Source organism: Prionailurus bengalensis, chromosome B3 (assembly GCF_016509475.1).
Source record: "Prionailurus bengalensis isolate Pbe53 chromosome B3, Fcat_Pben_1.1_paternal_pri, whole genome shotgun sequence".
Lineage (NCBI taxonomy): Eukaryota > Metazoa > Chordata > Mammalia > Carnivora > Felidae > Prionailurus > Prionailurus bengalensis.
In genome coordinates, this window is record NC_057355.1 from 59,216,602 (window position 1) to 59,235,763 (window position 19,162).

General features: G+C 38.6%; 1 protein-coding gene across 1 annotated transcript in view; it reads left to right on the forward strand.

Annotated features, from left to right (window-relative positions):
• SPG11 (SPG11 vesicle trafficking associated, spatacsin) overlaps positions 1-19,162 on the forward strand; it is a 93,613-nt gene that overhangs the window by 49,574 nt on the left and 24,877 nt on the right. Inside the window, 13 exon segments of the mRNA XM_043555539.1 lie at positions 190-393; positions 1,695-1,731; positions 1,733-1,802; positions 3,283-3,428; positions 5,071-5,232; positions 7,414-7,480; positions 10,748-10,913; positions 12,094-12,299; positions 12,563-12,671; positions 13,695-13,854; positions 14,465-14,737; positions 15,361-15,561; positions 16,320-16,427. Coding sequence (XP_043411474.1) covers positions 190-393; positions 1,695-1,731; positions 1,733-1,802; positions 3,283-3,428; positions 5,071-5,232; positions 7,414-7,480; positions 10,748-10,913; positions 12,094-12,299; positions 12,563-12,671; positions 13,695-13,854; positions 14,465-14,737; positions 15,361-15,561; positions 16,320-16,427 — 1,909 coding nt within the window.

A 19,162-nucleotide genomic window follows, 5' to 3' on the forward strand; every position in this document is an offset into this window, starting at 1 on the left:
GAGGGATGTTGTCACATACACATATAGCCAGGTTGCTTTGAGGTTTGAGGGGACCCTACCACAAGACTTGGCAGTCTTAATTTGTAAATCCTTATTTTTAAGTAGCTGAGACTTCCACAATGGAAGTGGTTTGGTCTGCCCTGAGTCTAGCAACTTGGTAACTTGCCACCTCTGAAACCTGCCCAACAGGAGTGGGATTTTTCTTCAGTCTGAACTAGAAGACTTTGAACTCTTCCTCCTAAGACTGAACCGCATTGGAGGTGTGATGCAAGATACTCTCCCCGTTCAAAACTACAGGTCCAAAGAAGGTTGGGATTTCCATTCTCACTTCATTCTCTATTGTTTGGAACACAGTCTGCAGTATCTTCTCTATGTCTATCTTGACCGTTACAAGTGAGTATTGAGAATTGATTTGTCCTTGAGCAGCACAAATCAGTTTCCTCTTTCCATACTACTTCTGAATGTGGCGTTTAGGAAAATATTAAACACTCCCTTGAGGAATACTGATCTTTTTGAAATAGTGCCCCTTCACTCCAATACTTGGTACCTTAGTTCAGTGCTGCATTCAGCTAACTGCTTATCATGTGTTTTTTGGTGATGTTAACCCTGTAACATGTCTGTTAACCTATAAGATAACTACAAAGAATAAAATGAAAGAAATGCCTTAAAAGTTTAAAAGAGAGGAAGATTCCGAAAGTTAACTTGGAGTTACTTGATACCTTCATTACCAGGCAAATGAATGCTAAACAATTCTGTAAGATTAACAGAAGGTTATGAGTTCACAACCACTGCAAGGTATGTTAGGTATACTCTTAAATTGATACTTAGATAGATAGATATACATCTATGTGTACTGCCCAAGATCACTCTGGCTGCTCTGAATTGCTGTTGGGTCAGTGCTAACAAGACTATTTCTCTAATATAGGAGTACTTACAGTGTTCCTGGCACTAGACTAAGTACTTTACGTGCATTATCTCATCTAATTTTCACAGAAGGCCTATCGGGTGGTTATTCCAATCTCCATTACACAGATGAGGAAACTGAAGCATTGAGAGAGGCCAAGTGCCTTACTTACAGCACATGGCTCTCATAAATGGCACAGCCAGATTTAATTCTACTTAGATTTGATTCCAGAGTCCAGCCTTAGGTGCTAAGGAGAACCTTTTTATTTTATTTTATGTATTAAAGACTAAGAATTCAAATAGATGGTGTTTTTCTGGTTCGTATCATTGAAGCTTATTTAGACACAGAAATGTTTTCCCCAAAGCTGCTGGTAAGAGAAGATTTAGAAGTCATATATTCAAAAGATCTATCCTGAGACTTAATTCCTCAGTCCTAGCTTCTCTGTAGTTGTGGAAGTTTTTAAAAGCCTCTGAAGTTTGAAAATGCTGACAAGTTTTTGTTGTTTAAAATAATAAAATATGACAGGACAAGGTATCTGTTAATCTTACAGAGTTGGTAACATTTCATCATGGAAGTAAACACATTATAAATAAAATTATCTGTCTCTAATTTTTTCTCTATTTCTAGACCATAAGTAATAAGTAAAACACAACACAAGATTGGAGTATATTATATTTACTCTTAATTCTGAAATTCCTTTTTAAATGCTAGTTATCATCTGGAGCAAACATGATTGTAACCGTCTTATCCTGTGTGCTAACCAGAGTTTGTTCCTTTGTTTTATATACAGACTTAATCCTTCAAATTGTCCCTTTTTGGAAAAAAAGTGAATTATATGAAGCTCACCCTTGGTTTGAATTTTTAGTTCAGTGTCGACAAGTTTCCAGTAATTTAACTGGTTGGTATGGGTGCACTGTGTTAAATACAAAAATGTCGGGGTGCCTGGGTGGGTCAGTTGGTCTAGCATCCAACTTTGGTTCAGGTCATGATCTTGTGGTTCATGAGTTCAAGCCCCTCTTTGGGCTCTGTGCTGACAGCTCAGAGCCTGGACTCTGCTTTGGATTCTATGTCCCCTTCTCTCTTTGCCCTTTCCTTGCTCATGCTCTGTCTCTTAACAAAAAAAAAAAAAAAAAGTCTGGCTAAATGGTCTGTTAAATGGCACATAATTTGTGTTCTCTAAATAAATCATTTGTCTATCGACAAACATCTAACTATAACCTAGGTTTAAGCTTTGTTTAAAAAGCAGAAGACCAAAAGTGTTGCCCTCTTGCCAGCCAAGAAAAGCCAGACAGCATGTGTGCTAGTGTTCCCTTCCCCCTCAGCCTCAGGCTTGTTCTTTCTGGATATGTCTCATCTTAGCAGTTTATCACAGGGTGAATTCCTGCTCTCTGGTAATGACACCCTTTTTCTATGAAGAAGTGGTCTGTCTTCCAGGTGTCTGCCCTGAATTTTTTAGTAAGTAACTCCAGATGGAATTAAAAAAAAAAACGAACCACAGTATGTCTGGATTGTTCTGTCTTATGTAGTGGAGCTGCTGAAGGAGAGCTTTGCTCTGGTTATAATCAGAAAAGCCCTGTAACCCCCGCCCCCCTTGAGGGTTTAGCTGGTATTATTCCAGAGACTCCACTTGGGAAAGGGGACAGGCAAAGCCACTAACACAGGCAAGAAATGTCAACAGCCAATCTTTCACTTTTATGTAATTCTGGGTTTTTTTGCAATATAAAGAATTTTTTTCATAATGTGGGTTGGGGTTTTTGTTTTGTTTTGTTTGTTTTTGATGTTGATAATATGTTTATTGTAAAGAAAAATTGGACGCCACAGACAACTATCAAAAGGTAAAACTCTGCAGGTAGATAGCCTAGGTAGATAATCATCCACAGGCAACTCTTGATCTGTCTTCAATCTGTATTGATTGATCTGTATTTTGTTCTGGTTCTGTTCTGGTTATTTTCTCTATCCTTTTTTTTCTTTATAGCCTGCATTCATCCAACAAATGTTTATTAAGCTCCCACATCGTGACAGTCTATCTGTGAGAGTCAGTATTTCAGGCATTGATTTGTATGAGCTCTTTGCTGAAGACATTAATTTTAGGTTATCATTTGTTGTTAATTTGTTGTTAAAATTCCTCGCGCCCCCCCCCCCCAGTTCATTACTGCCTTTTAGTTTTCTTTTGTTTATCTCAGTTGTTTGAACAGTTGTTTGTCTCAGTTGTTTAAATAGAAGTTTATTTTTATTTGGACAAATCTCTCGTTTTCCCTTTTGATGTTTTCTTATTGCTTTTAAATTTAGAAAGTCCTTCATACTGTGGATAGGGAAAATTTTCTTCTCAGAATTATATAACTCTCTTAAGGAAAAAAACCTATTCTTTTGTTTTCCAGATCCCAAATTGATCTTCCAGGCTAGCCTTGCAAATGCTCAGATACTGATTCCCAGCAACCAGGCCAGTGTAAGCAGTATGCTGTTGGAAGGACATACTCTCCTGGCCCTTGCTACTACAATGTATGCCCCTGGGGGTGTCAGCCAGGTACGGATAGCACTTTTACCTGTTATTGCAAAATAGGACTGATTTTAAATTTAGCAGAAATATCTTTGGATTTTCTAGACCTCCTGTGATATTCACGTATAACTACTTATAAGTATCTCATTATATTAAAGAGCATAAAACAAAGGATGAAGTTTTATATTTTATATTATATCCTCTTAAGTTGAAAGGGAACTAATATGTGATGTAGAGATTTTTTTATTTCCTTCTTTTTTTCTTTCTTTCTCCTTCTCCTTCTCTTTCTCTTTCTCTTTCTCTTTCTCTTTCTCTTTCTCTTTCTCTTTCTCTTTCTCTTTCTCTTTCTCTTTCTCTATGGATTTCAGAAGCCTTGTATTAGTCAGGGTTCTCCAGAGAAACAGAATCAATTGTGTGTGTGTGTGTGTATATCTGGTATTTATTTATTTTTTTAAGTTTATTTATTTTTTTGAGAGAGAGCACAGGCAAGGGAGGAGCAGAGAGAAGGAGAGACAGAAGCAGGCTCCACACCACCAGTGCAGAGCCCTAGGAGGGGCTCCAACTCATGAACTGTGAGATCATGACCTGAGCCGAGATCAAGAATCAGACTCTAAACTGACTGAGCCACCTAGGTGCCCCTACCTTTGTTTTTTAAACTCCAGGTTTGTTTTAAGGATAGCGCGTCAGTTTCTGATTGCTCCTGGGAGTAACTGTATTTTAGATGTGTGGCTTAGGAATTACTGTCTACTATTTGTACTCTTAGGCAAAAAGGAAATCATAATTTTTAGCTATCCATATAAACTCTTAAGGGACCCAGTGGAAATTTGCTCATCTCTGCTTCTTTGTAAGTATAGTATGCCTGGTTAGAGGGAACTGAATTAAGGATGCTGTTTAACATCTAATCCTTAAAAGCTTCTTACTGATGCTAATTTAATATAATACTACATCCTCCAGATTATTGCAATGTATTTTAATTCATATGGTTATCTATTCCTCTGTTTATAATCACCTGTCAAAAAATAGTCATAGAATAACTTGAGCACTGAGAGAGAAAAACCTAGGTAGGAGTCATCTAGTCAAGTGGTTTTCTTTTTCCTTTAAAAATATTTACTATTTACTCTTTAAATATTTTAAGGGTGCCAGGGTGGCTCAGCTGGTTGAGCATCTGACTCTTGATTTCATTTCAGGTCATGATCCCAGGGTCATAGGATTGAGCCTCATGTCAGGCTCCATGCTGAGTGCGGAGCCTGCTTAAGATGGTCTCTCTCTCTCACTCCCTTTTCCTCTGCTCCTCTCCCCTGCTCACACATGTGCTCTCTAAATAAATAAATAAAATTAAAAAAAATAAAAAATACTCTAAACATTTTAGTAGCAGAGCCTTTTTTCAAACAGTTTTCTCACATATAGTTTGAAAACTACTGATCTAGTTGAACTTCCTAATCTTATAGATGAGGAAACTGAGGCCTGATGTTGAGTATCTGGCCCAGGGTCACCAGCTAGTTTTTCCTAGAACCAGAATGAGAACCCTTGGCTTCTAACTCCTTGACCATTGGTTTTTTTCATTTCCATGTATTTTTTTCAAGCTAACCTTGTTTCATTCTTGTGGAAAAAAACTTAAATTTGGGAAAGAGAAAACCCTTACTGTGTACCATGTGATCTTTTTATTTAGGTTGTTCAGAATGATGAAAATGAGACCTGTTTGAAGAAAGTAGATCCCCAATTACTGAAGATGGCATTAACTCCTTATCCCAAGCTAAAAACTGCTCTATTCCCACAGTATACTGCCTCTAATGTCCTGCCACCTGATATTACACTTTACCACCTTATGCAGGTACAGTATTTAGGTGGATAGTATTGAGGGGTATCAGTCAAGGTTCAGCCAGGAAGACAGAAACCTACTCTGGGTCTTTCAATGTTTATTACTTCTTTTTGAGAGAAACAGAGTGCAAGCAGGGGAGGGGCAGAGAGACAGGGAGACACAGAATAAAGCAGGCTCCAGGCTCTGAGCTGTCAGCACAGATCCCGTGTGGGGGCCCAAACTCCTCAACCGCAAAATCGTGACCTGAGCCGAAGTCAGACACTTAACCGACTGAGCCACCCAGCTGCCCCTACCCTGGGTCTTTCAAATAGGAAATAACACAGTAACAGCAGAAAGGAGAATCCAAACATGCCCTGGTGAGACAACCCAAAAACTGATGAAGAAGGAAGCCGTCAACACTCCTAAGGCTGCAAGAACAGTGCAAGAAAGTGGTGTTATCAGAACCCAGAAGCTGGAGCTGTCTCTGGGAGCTAATCTGACGACCTGGCTGTCTAATGAGAGCTGGAAACAGAAGGTGGAGCTGGAACCTTGGAGGAGATACCCCAGAAAACAAAGAAGGAAAAAAATACCTGGTTTCTCCCCTCTTCCCACCTTTAGTATCCATGTTCTCTGGGCTAACCCTACTGGTAGCCAAAGGGCAAATGAGCTTGGGCAGTGCAGTTCTCTGTAGGGGAAAGGTGGAAATGGATCTGAGAGCGGATAGTTGGCCAGCATACTTGTCTGCTGCTTTCATCGAAAGCATTCTACACAGATAACTTGGGTCTCTCTCTTCTCAGTGAATCGAGTTATTTGTTTATTTAAATCAGTGCTTCTTAACCATTCTCAGGACAAAACCTCTTTAAGAATGTGAGTTCTCTACCCAGAAAAACTGCACATATATGTATAAGTTTGCATATATTTTCGAGGAATTCATATACCCTAAACCTATTCAGGGATCTTCTGTTATGAACACATTCTTTTGTTCATTTCTCATTTCCGAGGGCTTTTGCTTTTTTTCTTGAGGTGCGCATATTTCCCATTAGGGTCTTTAATTCAACATAAACGCTATAATCTATAAAGGTACAAAATTTCTCCAGTGTGAACAGTCCTTAATTTATAGAGTAGTCCTGCTCAGAATGCTCACTCCCCATGTGGGTGCCACTCCATGAACTGCTTGTTGCTGGGATGTGATGAGATTAGGATCTTGAACTATTATATAAATCTATGTTACTAAGTACACGGTTCAGTTCAGCAGGCTTTTGTTGTGTTTTTTTATTTTGTTGTTGTTTGGTCTGTGTAGCAAGACACTCTTGAAGCAGGAAGCATTTAGCTAGATTTAAAGTTATTGCAAGTTTCTTATCTTATTGCAGACCAGTAGCACTGGTATAAACTTCAAGTGGATTATACCAAAACAGTTGCACTGCCTAAAGTGGATTCAATCAGCCTAGAACATAAGTGGTTCAGGTTGTTCTTTGTTCTGTTCTCAAGTTGACTGATGCAATTTTTTAGTCGTATTACTTTATGAAAAGTAGCCCTTCCTTAACAGACCACAAATTCTTATTTAATTTTAAATCAAAGCTGCTTTTTCCTTAGCCACTCACATCTTGACTTAAAAGTTTTATTTTCTCCTTTATCTTTTCTACCATCTGTTGATCATCTTTGCTAAATCTTTGGCTTAGACAAATTTCAAACAGCTATGGCTCCCAGCTTTCAAACCTTTTCTGACTGGCTTAACAACTTCCTGCCCTCTTTTTTCTTTGATGGCAGTGGTGGTTCGTTCACCACATTCCTCTAACCTTTGATCTACTTTTCCTCTTTCCTTTCTAGTCCTGCCTTAGCTTACATTGTCTTGTTTACATGGTAGCATTTTCTAGCCTCTTCTCTTGCTTTTGGATTCCAAAAGTATTTCAAAAATCCATTTACATTATGATTGATGTTGTTTGAACCGAAAGAGAGTACACTTGGCAGATGTAGTTTGAAGTGAGGGGAGTCTGTAAAAGGAACACAGCCAGTTCTTTTTTTATTAACATAGGAAAGTGTCTCATGCATTCTTTTTTTTTTTTTTTTTTTTTGTAAGTTGGGCTCAGAGAATTTATGTTCAGAAAGATAAGGTTGAAGAAGGGAAGCAGACTGCCTGTGAAGTCTTTTCATACAGTTTTGTTTACTTATTTTAGAGTCAATTAACTTTTAATTCTGACTTCTCCCCTTTTTCAGTCATTATTGCCCTTTGATCCTAGCAGATTGTTTGGCTGGCAATCTGCCAACACACTGGCTATAGGAGGTAAGTCATTATAGGTATTTAGGGCTTTAGAAGTTAAGTATTTCAGCAGTGTTGACAGTAGAAGTTAATTTATGTAAGGCCAATCCAGTTTTTTTCTCTGCTTTTTTTTGTTTTGTTTTTTGAGAGAGAGCATATGTGCACGAGTGAGTGGGTAATCGGGGGAGGGACAATGGAGAGGAAGAGAGAGACTCTTAAGTAGGCACCATGCCCAGTGTGGAGCCCAGTGTAGAGCTCGATCTCATGACCCATCATGAGATCATGACCTGAGGTGAAATCAGGAGTTGGTTGCTTAACTGACGGCTGCCAGGCACCCCTCACCGCTTTCCATTTTAAAAATAAAGATGCATTCCGATGGAAAACATTTTCTAGGAGACTGAACTGAAAACATTTCGTGAGTTAAAAGTAATTGTAATACATCCCTAGTGCTATTCTTGCCGAGAAATATAAGATGTATTATCCTAAAGTGTATCTGTATTATCTATCTGCTTAAATTTCTCCCTTTCCAAAAATCCCTGTTTGCAGTATAGTATTATAAATAAGATTAAGAGCATAGGTGTTGGCTTTAGACAAATCCTGGCTCGATCTCGGGTAAGTGACGTAAGCTTTCTTCAGTTCCCTACAAAATAAGGTTAATAACAGTGTCCACCTCACGTATTACATGAGAATGACAGGAGACAAAGCTCTTGGAGCTCCTGGCTCATGGTAAGCACCAGAGGCATACACATTGCTGTTCTTTTTAGACCAGAAGCACTTCTCTGATTTTTTTTTTTTTTTTTTTTTTTTTTTGGTGCCATGCTTAAACTCTACTTTTTCTTTTTTACTTTTAAATTTAGGGTTAGCCTTTAATGTCATGGTACTTGTGGTGTCTCTGCCGATATTACTCTAAAGTAGGCTTCAGATTAGCACTTTGCACATAATGTATACCCTGTAAATATTTATGGACATGCATAAAAATGAATTTTCTAATGTGTCCATTTTGTAATTTCAAATTTCAATATATTTAACTCACCTAGTGCCCAGAGCTCGTGCAATGCCAGACCTGTAATAGATGTTCAATAAATATTTGTTGATGGCTGAATATAGTAGTGCGTATTGTATTCTCAAATGAAAATACTTAATCTCAGTGAAGTTACTACTAGAGTGTAGACTGATTCCCCTGTGCTGTTCTAATGCCTCCAACTCCAACAACTTCACCAGAATCCTGACCCCCTTTTGGAGACTGAGCACCGTACTGGGTACACTTGGGGAAAAGACAGGAAGTTAAAGGCATATTCCCTGCCTGGTGTTGGGAAATATTTGAAGTAATAAAGCATAAAGTAAATGAAACAATTATAAAAACATAATGTGGATTTATGAGATTGGAGAGTTGTATTTTTTTTTTTAATTTTTTTTTTCAACATTTATTTATTTTTGGGACAGAGAGAGACAGAGCATGAACGGGGGAGGGGCAGAGAGAGAGGGAGACACAGAATCGGAAACAAGCTCCAGGCTCTGAGCCATCAGCCCAGAGCCTGACGCGGGGCTCGAACTCACGGACCGCGAGATCGTGACCTGGCTGAAGTTGGACACTTAACCGACTGCGCCACCCAGGCGCCCCTGGAGAATTGTATTTAATTAGAATGTTTACTTTTTTTTTCATATGGCCTTACCACTGAAAAGAGATGTAGAGCGACTGCAAGGTGACTTGGCTTCTGTGTCAGGCCAGAGAAAATTACCTTTTGGGTAGAATTTTTTCTTGTATACCCTCTCCATACTAGCCCCCAGCTGCTAAAAGATCACGGTCTTACTTGAATTAAAAACTGAAGTTAGCTGATTTGGTGCCAGGCAGTGCTATATACTTCACATGTATTCAGCAAATATTTAATGAGTGAATGAACAGTTTTATGTGTAATTACAAGTTACCAAAGTCACTGTGTTCTCACAAAGAATATAGGTAAGGCATGTGACAATTTTTTAATCTCAAAGGTGGTAGACTTTTAAGTAATAGTTTTGTTAGATGACAGACACCTCTCTTCAAGTCTGTCTGTCTGTCTGTCTTTTTCTTTTTTTTAAGAACCAAGTCACAGTATAAAAAAATCCTTTTTTTTTTTTTGAGGATAATTTTTTTTTTTTCTTCAGAAATAGGCTTTGAACTTTGAAAATAAGAGCAGATGAAGTTTTCCAAGAACTTGTTCCTTAACAGTTCAAAATGTGGTTTCAGGGGTGCCTGGGTGTCTCAGTCAGTTGAGCATTCAACTCAATTTTGTCTCAGGTCATGATCTCACAGTTCATGAGCTTGAACCCCGCATCTGGCTCTGCACTGAAAGCAGGGAGTCCTTGGGATTCTCTGTCTCCCTCTCTCTCCTCCCCTCCCCTGCTTGCACGCACAGGTGTTTTCTCTCTCTCTCTCTCTCTCTCTCTCTCTCTCTCTCTCTCTCTCTCTCTCAAAAATATAAATAAATGTTAAAAATATACATTTAGAAGAAAACAAAAATGTTATTTCATTTTTTTTTTATAGGTAGTGAGTGGCCTAAGAGGCAATTAAAGATTAGGGCTTGACAGAAGTGGTTATTTCATACTAACTTGTCACACGCAAACATCTTCTGACTTCAGATTTCTCTAGAGAGGAAAAAATGTTTTTTCTGTTATTTTCATGGGCACAGAGTAACTTTAAACTGAGCTACTCTGCTAATCTTAGAAAGATGGTATCATCCTATAGCTAATAAGGTCCTCTATGAAAACATCATTAGAAACTATAGCTAGTGATAAACGGAAATTGTAGAACAGTATTAATATGAAGAAAAGGATGTTCTTAAAACTGTTTACTGGAGGAACGTATAGTGAGTTGGCCTTGGTGAATAGAGGACTCATATAAATACGTTATGAAGGGATTTCATTGTGTTATGAGCTGCATGAATGAATTATAAAGCTCTTTTTGCAGATCATCGGCAGAGATTTTACAGGCTAAAGGATTATTGCCATTGTGAACTTAAATGATCATCAAATATAGAATTACGGCATATAAAATAAGTTCTGTGAGGAAAAAGTATAAATTATAAGTTTTTTATGCAGCTTCTCAGGTACATATTTTTGTGTAAAATGGAGGGCTACTTTTTCACATTAAAATAAACTATTACATTTTGGTGGTTCACAGTAATACACGGTGGTACAAAATGACAATAACAACTGGTTTTCTTTTACCATTGCAGAGTTAAGTTTCCCACGTACAAATTTGGAATTGATCATGGTGAAGTGAAGAGGATTAATATTGCTTTACTTTCCCCCCAGATGCAGGGAGTCATCTCCCGCATTTTTCTAGCCCTGACCTGGTTAATAAGTATGCTATAGTGGAACGTCTGAATTTTGCTTATTATTTACAACATGGACGGCCTTCGTTTGCATTTGGTACTTTTCTGGTCCAGGAATTAACCAAGAGCAAGACTCCCAAGCAGCTGTGAGTATATAAAACATAATTTGTACTCTTAATAAAAGGCATATCTGAGTATTTTTCACATGTATTTGAAAAAAAATTCTGAAAATATATCACAATTAAATAATTATATCTGGCTAGTAATTTAGTGTTCTTTTTTTTCCCCTTTGTGCTTTTCTGTATATCCCAAGTGTGGGGAATTTAGTGTATCTTTGTTAATAGGAAAAAAGATAATAAAGATAATATTAAAAGATTCTTTTTATGTCTTTTAAAATTCTGTTTAAAACAGAAAAATGACCCAGGAGCTTGCCAAATATTAGTGGTTCCTCTAAAGAGGGAATTGTATATATAATAAGATGTGAATTCTGTATTTATGATCTTCATTTTTTATAATTCACTTTTATAAAGTACAGAATTTGGAGAAGTATTTTATATAATCAGCTAAATATAGATTTACTTTATTTATTGATTTGTCTTATAGCTAACAAAGTAATGCATTTTTATGGTAAAATGTTCAAGTAATTCAGAATGGTGAAAAATGAAAGATAAAAGTCCCTGAGTCTCCTGTCTTCATCCTACATAGTAAATTAATACGGTTATTTTTGTGTGCATCTGTCCTTGAAATTTGTCTACGCTTGTAAAACTAATATAAACGGGGACACTTGGGTGGTTCAGTCAGTTAAGTGTCTCTTGATTTCAACTCAGGTCATGATCTCACAATTCTAAGATCGAGCCCTGTATGAGGGTCTGTACTGACAGCATGGAGCCTGCCTAGGATTCTCCCTCTCTCTCTGCTCCTCCCATGTGTGTGTGCTCTCTATCTAAAAATAAACATTAAAAAGAAATTTTAAAACCTAATATGTCAAGTTTAATTGGCATTAATTATCTTGGTAGTATGTATATATATACTCATAATTGATAAGATCACAAGTTGACAGTCTTTCAGAAGTTCTGTGTTCCTTGGATGAAGTTGGAAGCAAGAATAATTTGGCTTATAAACAGGTGTTTTAGGAGAAGGTGAAATGTAAGGGAATGGGGAGCTATGGAGACAACTAAAAACTGCCAAGAACTTAAATGGGTGTGTGCAGGGGGCAAAAATCATAGGTGTCTGACGCTTCATGTATCACTGTGTAATTCTGGCTGCTCTTCCTGTTGAGAAACAATTTTCATATCCTGATGTGATTTTGATTTCTTCCTTTTTCAGGGTCCAGCAAGTAGGCAATGAAGCCTATGTTTTAGGACTCTCCTCCTTCTACATACCTTCAATAGCAGCTGCGTGTGTTTGTTTCTTAGAACTGCTTGGCCTCGACAGCCTAAAGCTCAGAGTTGATATGAAAGTGGCCAATATAATTTTGAGCTACAAGTGTAGAAATGAAGATGCTCAGTACAGCTGTGTCAGAGAGTCTCTAGGTACAGCACCTTTTCTATCTGGGGTTTGTTTTGTTCAGGGGACAAGGGATGAATAGGTCTGAGGCACTGGATTATGAGTGGTTGGGGGAGAAACAGTTACCTTCCTGTCTCATTCTTTTCCGGCAGAATGTTTGCACTTTATGTCACTTTTTTGGGCCTTTTAATTAGGTTCTGAAATGGCCCAAGGCCACACTCTTCAAACAGAAATTCCCAGTGCCTGACCCTTTCTCTTCACCATATTTTATTGTTTATATTTCTTACAGCTGAAAAACTATCTAAACTGGCTATGGGTGAAAAGGCAACCACAGAAGAATTGCTTATTCTTTTAGAAGAAGGTATATGGAGCAGCATTCAGCAGCAGGAAATAAATAGGTTTGTTGAATTGCAACCTCAGTCTTTTTTCCAGCAAACTTTAATCTTCCAAGCTGTGTTTGCCTAGTCTTTCTTCTAACGCCTCCCATATTTTTATCAATCCTTTCAAGTCTTCTTACTCAGCCAGCATATAGCAGATACTTGGTAAATGGACAAGGATTTTAATTTCTTCTTGCCACTAGTAAAAGGAGGGTGAAGATAATTATTCACTCTTTAGAGATAGAGTTTCCAAGAGATGGAAAAGTGCTCTGTCTCCTCCACTGTCCTGCTGGTCAGAGGAATCTCTTAAGTGTCACATATTGAAATCATTTAAGAAGATGTGGGATGGATCTCACAAAATTTGACTCTAAGTGATGTCCTTAATTTTTTCTTCCTAATGTATGTTAGTTGATAATGAAAGTTGAGGTGACCATCTATCCACAAAAACCCCTCTACATACACATTTATGCCATCTTTCCTCTGTGCTACGCCACCTGGGGTAACCCTGGGGTGACCCCAGACTGTGGGGAGGCACACTATTCTCCTATACCTGCTGTCAATGGCTCTGTTTTCAGCAGTTTCCTGCTGCCAGTAGGAACAGGTACTCCCTGTCTATAGCCATACCACCCTGAACGCACCTGATCTAGGAACAGGTACTCCCCACTTAGGAAGCCCATGCACTTGTCTGCACTCTGATACTGTAAATCATGCAATAACAGTTAAGCACTCAGGAAGTGTCTTGACTGACTGTTTATGCAGTTCTCCTTAAGATGGTATATAGCTACTATATCTACTGATAGATACTTGGCTGATAAAAGAAATGAATTCTGCTAGTATACTAAGAAAGCTTTTGTGTTATGGGTACAGGAGTCCTCTTTTTTCCACCACTGTTTTCCAGAAGAGCCTACTAAACATTGATATTTCTTGAAAGGCTTTTTAGAACATATGCTGTGGTTAAATTTATTTAATGTTTACTAATTTTCCAGTTTAAAATTAAAGCTATATCTTAACAAGTTTGTTTTTTCCTCTACTGCCCAATTACAGGATATCTAGTGAATCTAGCAGCCAGTGGGCATTAGCGGTACAGTTCTGCAGGATCCACAATGTGAAACTGAGCACATCTTATCTCAGAGAATGTGCCAAAGCAAATGATTGGTTACAGTTCATTATTCACAGTCAACTCCATAACTATCACCCAAAGGAGGTAAGCCACCATTTGTTCCCAACTATTCAAGAAGAGGAAATTAGAAGACTTCTGGGAAGAAAAGTAGTGTTCTTTCTGTTGTGTATACCTAGGCTTTTGTTTTATATGATGCTACTGTTTTTACTAAGATTTCAGTGGATTGGCTTCAGTTAAAGGACTAGTCATTAGGGGGGCCTGGGTGGCTCAGTCAGTTAAGTGTTTGACTTCGGCTCAGGTTGTGATCTCACGGTTCGTGGGTTCGAGCCCCGCGTCGGGCTCTGTGCGGACAGCTCAGACCTTAGAGCCTGCTTCAGATTCTGTGTCTCTCTCTCTTTCTCTCTGCAGCCCCACCCCCTCATGCTCTATCTCAAAAGTAAATAAACATTAATTTTTTTTTTTTTTAAAAAACGGACTAATCATTAGTATTTAAGAGCTGAAGGAAGAGGTTTTTGTGACTCCAGATTGAATATGGAAATTCACTCCAAAGCAATAAATTACTTTGTAAAATTCCATGGTCACTTCCCCTGCACGCAGTTCAGGGTGAGGAAGAACAATTTGCCTCTGCTTTTCTCTAACATTTTTCAGCTCCAGGTGAAATTGACAGTTGTCTTTTTAATCGTCTGTTTTCTAGGTGAAATCTCTTCTTCAATATTTCAGTCCTGTCCTTGAAGACCACTTAAGATTGGCTTTTGAGAACTTGCCCTTAGTGTCCAACTCCAGGATGGACAGTGATCAAGTCTGCAACAGGTCCCCCCAGGAATTCCAGGGAAACAAAGAAGAGATGACTGATCTCTTTGAAGTTCTGCTCCAGTGCTCGGAGGAGCCAAACTCCAGGTCCTGGCTCCTAGCTGAAGCGGTGAAACAACAGGCCCCTATCCTTAGTGTCTTGGCCTCATGTCTCCAGGTGAGGATAATAAAAACCTAAATTAAGGACCCAGAGAGCAAGAGGGACAGTGGAGAGGGACTGGGAAGGCTGATAATCAGAGAGGAAGTGGGGTGATGATGTGAGGCTCCAGCCTGTGTTTTCAAGGCCACTGTCACTTTTGTGCTTTTCCAGCTTAGGCTCCAGGCCATCTAATAGTACACTTTCTTGTACGTTGATACTCAATAACTCGGGTGATCAGAGCCTTGCTTCCTGGTTGGCAAAGAGAAGGGACCCTGCCTCTTGAGCAAAGAAGTGGGATGCTGTAGCCAGCCCCTTGATCAGCCTTTCTGTGGAAGGCTGTCTTGTTTTCTTATACTTTGTATTTCCACAACTTCCATGTATACCTGCTCAGTCTCTTGGTCCTTTGACATGTTACACTCTGCAGAATAGTTTATAATAATCCCTTGTTGTTTATTAGTGTTTATTTCATGTTTGAAGGCTTTTCAAGCTATTTTAACCAATTTATTGTTGGTGAGGTGACTTGTTCTAAACAGGACATATCCATCCATGGTTGTAGCATTGCTGGCAATTCCCAACTCCCTCTGTCAGGTAATCCAGACACAATTGTTATTTTATTTTGAAAAGTTTTTATTCAATGGCAGGGTGCCAGTACTATTCCTTGTCTCTGTGTTTGGATCATCACATCTGTGGAGGAGAGTGTTGCAGCCGAAGCAACAGGACACATTCAGGGCTCAGTGGAGGGCCACACGTGGGAGCTTCAAGACCTCTCAGTCATCTGGAAAACATTATTAACAAGGCGGAAGAGCAAAACTCTCATCAGAGGTTTCCACCTTTTCTTGAAGGTAGTGATAGTCACTTCATTTCTTTCCTGAGTTTAAAAAGGTTACTTCAGAATATTCCCATTGGATTTTTCAATTGTTGTAACCCTGGGTTTTTGGGGGGTTTTTTAGCCAACAACAAATAATGATAATAGAAGTACCATTTATTTAGCAAAGAGCTTTAAATTTATTTTAGCCAGTTCTCAAAATGATCCAATACAAAGACAGTATTATATGAAGATGTTATAAAATGGTATTATCCTCATTTTATACAGTAACAAGCTTGGGCTTGTAGAACTTAGGTATCTTTCCCCAGGGTCTCAAAGTGTTTTAGTAAGTAGTATATTTATAGTTCAGATCTATACTTTCTCATTCCAAAACTCCTGTCTTCTGACTGAAAAGCTTTCACCAAAGTGATAGAAATGCCCCAGACAGCTGTAGGTTGGCAGCTCTCTGGAGCCCATTTTCCAGGAGTGTATGTAGAGGTGTCCTAGCGCCATCTAGTGGAACATCTCCGGCTCGTGTGGATACAAGTATACATACAATAGAAAATGGACTGTTGAGTAGGTGTACCTGGCCTGAACATCTTTTTTCTAAAAGGTAAAAGAAATATAAATTTAATCTTTCTTTTTAACACATATGGCTTAATTCTACGATGAAACTGTTACTACTAGTACTTAAGTTTTTACTTTAACCTCTTATATTGATTGGCCTTGTTCATTGAGAAAATAGCATTGATTGAATTCACAATTTTGTAATTTCATTCAAACTCTTTCTTAAAGGATTCCCCACTACTGTTGATGATGGAGATGTATGAACTATGCATGTTCTTTAAGAATTATAAGGAAGCTGAAGTTAAACTTCTGGAGTTTGAAAAAAGCTTTGAGACTGTAAGTTGGAATCATACTGCTCTTTGTGGCTGATCTGAAATTGGGTAGCGTGGCCCATCATCTGTTAGTACTCAGGATATGACAGGCGAATGGCTGGTATGTGTCATAATTCATACCAACTCATTTGTACTGTTCCAGAGGTGGGGGGGGGGGGGGTGGGTAGGACAGGAGTCACAGCGGCCTTGCTTACAGCACCTCAGTTGCCAGGCATGACAGAGAGGTTTCATCTAATGTGTTAATTCTAATCAGGGTCCCGAGCTGCAGCCAAGCTCAGTGGGAAAGGGATTAACAGGATCTGCTATGGATGCTTGAGAGGAGTGTGGTGGTGTGTGAGCCACATTTTGCCACTCTAACAGAACCGCCAACAGCACTGAGTGTGAACGGTGCGTAATACTGCTGTATTTGCTGTGGCAGAAAATAATGGCCTTTTCCATCCAGAGTCCTCGTAGTCCCTGTCCAAAAGATGCTGAGCCTTGTGGTCCATTTCAGGATTCACCATTTCAGTACTTGTTTCAGGCCTGTTTATCATGTGGAGCTAATTAACCCTATGGAAGAAAGAGGAAGTTATAAGGAAGGAAAAGAGATGTGCCTTAGTCCTCCGTGGGGTTTTAGCACTTTTGCTTTCTCTAACCCCAAAAGAACTCGATGATAAATGACACAAAACTATATACTGATTCTACCCAACAAATATATCACAGTGGAACCAGTATAGGCTTTTGCTCTAAATCAATAACTGTAATGAAGATTTAAAAGTTAAATTACTTGAAAATATTGAATAAATTATTGAAATATGCCTGAGGTTACAAAATCACAGCAAATAGGAACGTTAATGTCCTCAAGTCTAGCACTTTTCCATGGCTTGGGGCTCTGCTAGATTTCTTTTCTTTCTTTCTTTCCTTTTCTTTTTTTGACATTATTTTTTATTTTAGCAAAATACACATACCACTTACGATTTTAACCATTGAGTATATAGTTAGTGGTATTAAATACATTCCCATTATTGCGCGACCATCACCACCATCCATCCTCATCACACTTTTCATGTTGTGAAACTGAAACTCTGTACTCAGTAAACAATAACTCCCCATTCTCCTTTATCCCCAGCCTCTGGCAACCATGATTCTATGTTTTGTATTTATGATTTGATTACTTTAAGTACCTCATGTAACTTGAATCATACAGTATTTGTCCCTTTTGTGACAGGTTTATTCTCCTTAGCATGACGTTCTCAGGGTTCATCCATGTTGTAGCATATTGCAGAATTTCCTTCCTTTTAATTGCAATAAATTCCGTTGTGTTTTATATGCCACATTTTGCTTCTCTGTTCATCTACCCATGAATATTTGGGTGGCTTCTATGTTTTCACTGTGCTGCTATGAACATGGTATACAAATAGCTCTTGGAGACCCCGCTTTCAAGTCTTTGAGGAATCCTCCCAGAAGTGGAATTGCCAGACAATATGGTAACTCTGTTTTTAATATTTTGAGGAATTGTCATACTGCTTTCCATAGCAGCTGCACTATTTTACATCGTTGCAACAATGCACAAGGGTTCTCCACATCCTTCCTCTTCAATGCTTGTTAGCTGTTTTTTGTTCCTTTTTGTTTTTAAGTAAGCTCTACGCCCAGTCTGGAGACCCCAAGATCAAGAGCTGCATGCTGTACCAACTGAGCCAGCCAGCCTCTCCATTGTTTTCTGTTTTTTCTTTTTTTTTTTTTTTTTAATTTTTTAACATTTATTTTTGAGAGAGTGAGAGAGAGAGAGCATTAGTGGGGGTGGGCCAGAGAGAGAGAGACACAGAATCCGAAGCAGGCTCCAGAATCTGAGCTGTCAGCACAGAGCCCGACATGGGGCTCGAACCCACGAACTGTGAGATCATAACCTGAGCCAAAGTCAGACGCTTAACTGACCGAGCCACCCAGGCGCCCCGGATTACTGTTTTTTCTGATAGTAGTCATCCTAGTGGGTGTGAGGTGGTATCTCATTGTAGTTTTTTTGCATTTCCCTAATGATTAATGATGTTGAGCATCTTCTCATGCTTACTGGCTGTATATCATCTTTGGAAAAATGTCTGTTTAAGCCTTTGGCTCATTTTTGAATTGGGTTATTTTTGTTGTTGAGTTTTAGGAATCCTGTATATAATTGAGATACTAATCCCGTATCAGACATATGATTTGCAAATATTTTCTCCCATTCTCTGGGTCGCCTTTTTACTGTCGATAGTGTCTTTCCTTAAGTTTTCACAAAGTTCAATTTGCCTAATTTTTCCCTTGTTACTTGTGCCTTTAGTGTCCTATCCAAGAAATTATTGCCAGATCTAGAGTTGTGAAACTTTTGCCCTATGTTTTCTTCTAAGAGTTTTTATTGTGTTTAGGTCTAATATTTAGGTCCTTGGCCCATTTTGAGTTAATTCTGGTATAAGGATCCAACTTCGTTCTTTGCATGTGGATATTCAGTTTTCCCAGCACCATTTGTTGAAAATACTGTCCTTTCCTCATTGAATGGCTTGGCACCCTTGTCAAAAATCATTAGACCATATATGTGAGGGTGTATTTCTGGGCCTTCTGTCCTATCCTATTGGTCTTTATGTCTGTCTCTATGCCAGTAGCACACTGTTTTGATTATTATAGCTTTGTAGTAAGTTTTGAAATCAGGGAGAATGAGGTCTCCAGTTTTGTTCTTTTTCAAGATTATTTTGGCTATTAAGGGTCTCTTAAAATTCCATATGATTTTAG